Source organism: Trachymyrmex septentrionalis, unplaced genomic scaffold, assembly GCF_001594115.1.
Source record: "Trachymyrmex septentrionalis isolate Tsep2-gDNA-1 unplaced genomic scaffold, Tsep1.0 scaffold133, whole genome shotgun sequence".
Classification (NCBI taxonomy): Eukaryota; Metazoa; Arthropoda; class Insecta; order Hymenoptera; family Formicidae; genus Trachymyrmex; species Trachymyrmex septentrionalis.
The window spans coordinates 333,565-338,099 of NW_017304472.1; the positions used below are offsets into that span (position 1 = coordinate 333,565).

Sequence of the window (4,535 nt, forward strand, 5' to 3'; positions counted from 1 at the left end):
GAAGGTTAACTTACCAAATTCTGATTATTGATTAAGAGCTGGAATGTAGACAACATCGGCATAATCATAAAATAATGAAATAACGAGTAATTGAGAAGAAAAGAGTTTTCAAATACAAGGAAAGAATGTAACCAAGGAGACAAAGTAGACGGGCGTAAGCAGCTCGACATTTGACGGGTACGTGTGATTCGAATGTCCATAAAGAGTCAACATGGACACCAAGTGTGTTAATAGAGGAGGAGCGAGGAATTGGAACGGAGTTAAGAGAAATATCGAAGGATTGAATATGGGATAATAATGTTGAGAAACCGACAATTAGCGAGAATGATTTAGAGAGATTTAAATGCAGTGAATTATTAGTAGATCGTTCGAGAATAAATTTTAGATCTTTATTTAAAGCAGAACACAGTCTGGAAAAGCATCGAATGGGTGAAACAAATTTGAAAAGAATTACGTCGTCTGCATACATGAAAAACTTAGGAAACTTAGGGAACTTAGGAAAAAAGTTAGACAAATCAGAGATAAAAATATTAAAAAGTAAAATTCCGTGAATGGAATCCTAAGGTACTCCAGAAAAAAACAGCACGAGAAGAAGAAAAAAGAGAAGAGAGAGAGACTGCATAGCTTGAGTTTAACTAAAAAATAGGTCATGGTATGAAAGTAGGTTAACGGTATGGAAAGCTTTCTATAAAAATGTTTTATAATTTTGTATTTGCCTATAATTGTGAATTTTTAATGCTCTTAATTAAAAAAACGATTAAACGAAAGAAAAGCAATACTAAAAGATCAAGTATTATTGTATTATATTGGAACCAGGAGTACATTTAAAAATTTGTACCTTAAAACGACTGAGGTTAATGAGAATTAATGTAATGGTGGCTAACGATAAGATACTGTAAATGTATATTTTCGTGTCATTTTCTCGCGAATATAAGTAACCTGGATAGTAATAGAAGTATATCAGAGAGCTCCATTTGGCCAAAGCATATAGGTAAGAAAGATACGCCCTAGGTTGTCCACGAGGATATTCGATCATGCACAAATTACGAAACGATCCAATGATCAATAATGGTGCCAGTGCTCTTTCTAATGTCTCTGCCATCGTTTCTCTGAATCGTCGGCTAGTATTTTAACTGAATTAGACATGCTGCATGAGACACGTTTTAATATTTTTTATAAGATTTTCAGAAATAGTTTTCGCAGTTCCTTTAGAAACTTTGTGAGAACTACACTGTAAAATTTATACATTGAGGGATAACGTATGTAAATGCTATTAAACCAACAAGTAAAGAACGACAGAATAGACACAGATAATCTAGATTAGATTGCCTTTCTTTTCATGTATAGTAATTTTTATTTATAGGTACGTAGATTAAGGCCATCAGTTGTGGATCGCTCTTGAAAAAAAAATTCATATTTTTATTCAGAAAGATATCAAACGTTTTATGAGATGTTTAGTAATTATGATTGGTCACATAGATTACATTATGGATGATCTTATTTCATTTTGGTACTGTCTTGTATGTTTTTTAATTTTAATTAAATTAAGTAATGACAATTATCCACAATTAGATTCTATGTACTAATTGCGGATCAGTTCACCAAATGTTTTATCCATTTTGGATTTAAATTCAATTGAGAGCATGATATCGATTTTTTAAATGAAATCTAATGATATTTATTACCTCCTATAAAAGCCGTAAAGCAATTTTGGTAAATATGCATTTTAGATGACACGTCACCGATTCGAATGTCCTTTTGATGTAATGTAGGGGAGAATGTTCTGAATGATTACTCATAAAAAGTGCGGGACGGTATTGATTTAGAAGATATAGTAAATTAAAGTTCTATAATATGTAGAGAATAAATTTGAAAAATAATTAAACAAAAGATAAAAATAAACTTGAAATACATAAATACATACTAAAAAATGTTTTTATATAAGAGTCAAGATTTCATATAAGAGATAAGTATTTATCATATTTGTGTTCTCATACAGCCTATATTTGTGTTCTCTGATCGAATTTTTGAAATTTATTAATTATACTATCAATGTTGTACGAAGTAAAGACAATATTTTCTTTTGACATACAAAATTAAAACTAATTTATAAAGCTTTTGCAATTGTTAGTATGTATTACATACAAGCGATTCAAAATATATTTTAAAAATAATACAATTGCTGATTTATAAAGTCTAAATTTTTTAAATAATTATTCGATAAAATTTATGAGAGTGTCTGAACTTCTATGAGCGGTAGTGTACGTACACGAATAATAATCGGCGCATCCACACAGAGAAAGATTCTTTCCAGGGCAGAGCCAGGGCAAAACCAGGGCAGAGCCAGGGCAAAACCAGGGCAGGCCCAGGGCAGGACCACAGAGGGGCCAGGGCAGAGCCAGGGCAAGGCCAGAGCAGGCAAAGGGCAGACGCAAATCAGGACCACAGAGGACCCAGGGCAGGGCCAGGGCAGGGCCAGGGCAGGACCAGTGCAGGCTCAGTGCAGAGCCTCAGAGGGGCAAGTGCAGGCCCAGGACAGGGCGACGGTAGACCCAGGGCAGGCCCAGGGCAGGCTCAGAGCACGACTACAGAGGGGCCAGGGCAGCGCCAGGGCAGGGCCAGGGCAGGCTCAGGGCAGGCCCAGAGCAGGGCCACAGAGGAGCCAGAGCAGGTCCAGGGCAGGGCCAAGGAAGGACCAGGACAGGACCAGAATCTTTCCATTCAAAAAAATGTTTTTTTTCTATTGAAGAAAAAATTGATTGATTTGCTGTCAAAGAAAAATCTTTACTCGCGAGCCTACTCCTACAGAAAGATTTTTCCGATTTAAAGAAATGTTGCTTTGCCATACGATTAAAAAAAAATTGTTTTTTATTTGAATATGTTTTTAAATAAAATAAAAAATTTCTTTGATTTAAAAAAATTATGTTTCAGTTAAAGAAATGATGTTGAAATCAAAGAAATTTTTTCTTAAATCGTATAGCAAAGAAACATTTCTTTGAATCGAAGAAACCTTCTCTGAGTGCGTGTAATACAAACTCACGAGTCAAGAAATAATTTCTTTTGCCACTTCTGTGGCAAGGAACTGATAAAACGCTATCATTTCCATACCACTTTGCAGTAGATAGCATGGCGCATTTTTTTTAAAGTGGTATCCCACTTTTGCATTTTAATGCAAGAATTGTTCGAAGTGCCTCCCTCGTTCTTATAACAGATTTCGGCTCTTCAAGTAATGTTGCGCGTCGCGAGGTGTGCCATTTCTGGCGTAATGGTATTGAAAGCTGCGAGAATTGCTTCTCACATCTCAGCTTCAGTACCATGACGAATATACTCGACTAAATCTTTGATGTGACCCTAAACGAAATAGTCGAGCACGTTAAAATCCGGCCAAATGATTGGGCTACCTCGACCCGTACACCTGTCCGGATAGCGCGTGCATAATACATATCCGCCGCGAAAAATGCGCAGAAGTTCCGTCATGTTGGAAAATGAGTTTCTCCTGTTCGCAAAGAGAACGTCTTCGAAAAGGGCGGGCAACTTATTTTCCAAAAAGTCGACGTATATTTCTCCCGTTAGGCGTGGCGGGAAAAAGAAGGGACCGATCTGAAAATTGTCACAAGAGTGTGATTTTAAAAAGTGTTTTTGCGTGCGTGCGTGCGCGCGTGCGAAGGTTGCTTCGTCCGTCCACAGGATGCGGTCGGGGAAAAGGACATTCCGCCGACACTGCGCGAGCAATCCTACATTATATGCCGCCGTTAATATTGTTTAAGAACAGCGAGAAAACTTTATAAAATAATAAAAATACCTTCACAAAAACAGATGCGTGGCTCTTCATCTCGCGCAAGAAGTTGTTGCACCCGCTGATAGTGAGATGGGTGCAATCCGTTCTCGCGTAGAATACGATGCACCACATGCCGAGAAACACTAAGCACATGAGCCACACGACGTATGCTGTATCCGGGGTTTATCTCGAATGCTCTCAGGATTCTCTCCTCCATGTTTACGCATGCACGTATTCTGCCACCACCGCGATCATGCCGAATCCGCAACAGATCCTGTATTCCGTAAACGTCGAATACATCTCAAGATGACCTTTTTATTAGGATGTGCGCGTCCAGGAAACCGTTCCATATAAACGGGCGGCGGTACGAGCGTTTCTTTATCGTACATAATTATCATTTTAGCGTAGTCTTGAGCAACTATAGTTTATTTGCACGAAATAGACGCTCATGTCATTTGTTAGTCTCGCTCCTTTTTACATCGACCACGATCGCGTGGACCGAGACCAACAAATGACACGAGCGTCGATGTCGTTTGTTAACAATTTGTTGCTGTCTAACGCTAGACACGAATTCAGTGTCTTGAGAAACGAATACACTACTGTATCCATTTCGTGCCTTAACATTATATAAAGAAAGCACTCAAAGAAAGGTTTCTTCGATTCAAAGAAATGTTTCTTTGCTGTACAGTTCAAGAAAAAATTTCTTTGATTTTAACATAATTTCTTTAATGGAACATCATTTTTTTAAATTAAAGGA

At 37.5% G+C, this 4,535-nt stretch overlaps 1 protein-coding gene across 1 annotated transcript; it reads left to right on the top strand.

The window, feature by feature from the left end:
- The first annotated feature begins 2,249 nt into the window (after positions 1-2,249).
- On the top strand, positions 2,250-2,747 carry LOC108757160 (protein PBMUCL2-like). Its single transcript, XM_018501562.1, has one exon. It carries the CDS (start codon positions 2,250-2,252, stop codon positions 2,745-2,747), a length of 498 nt encoding a protein of 165 aa, XP_018357064.1.
- Positions 2,748-4,535: the final 1,788 nt, after the last annotated feature.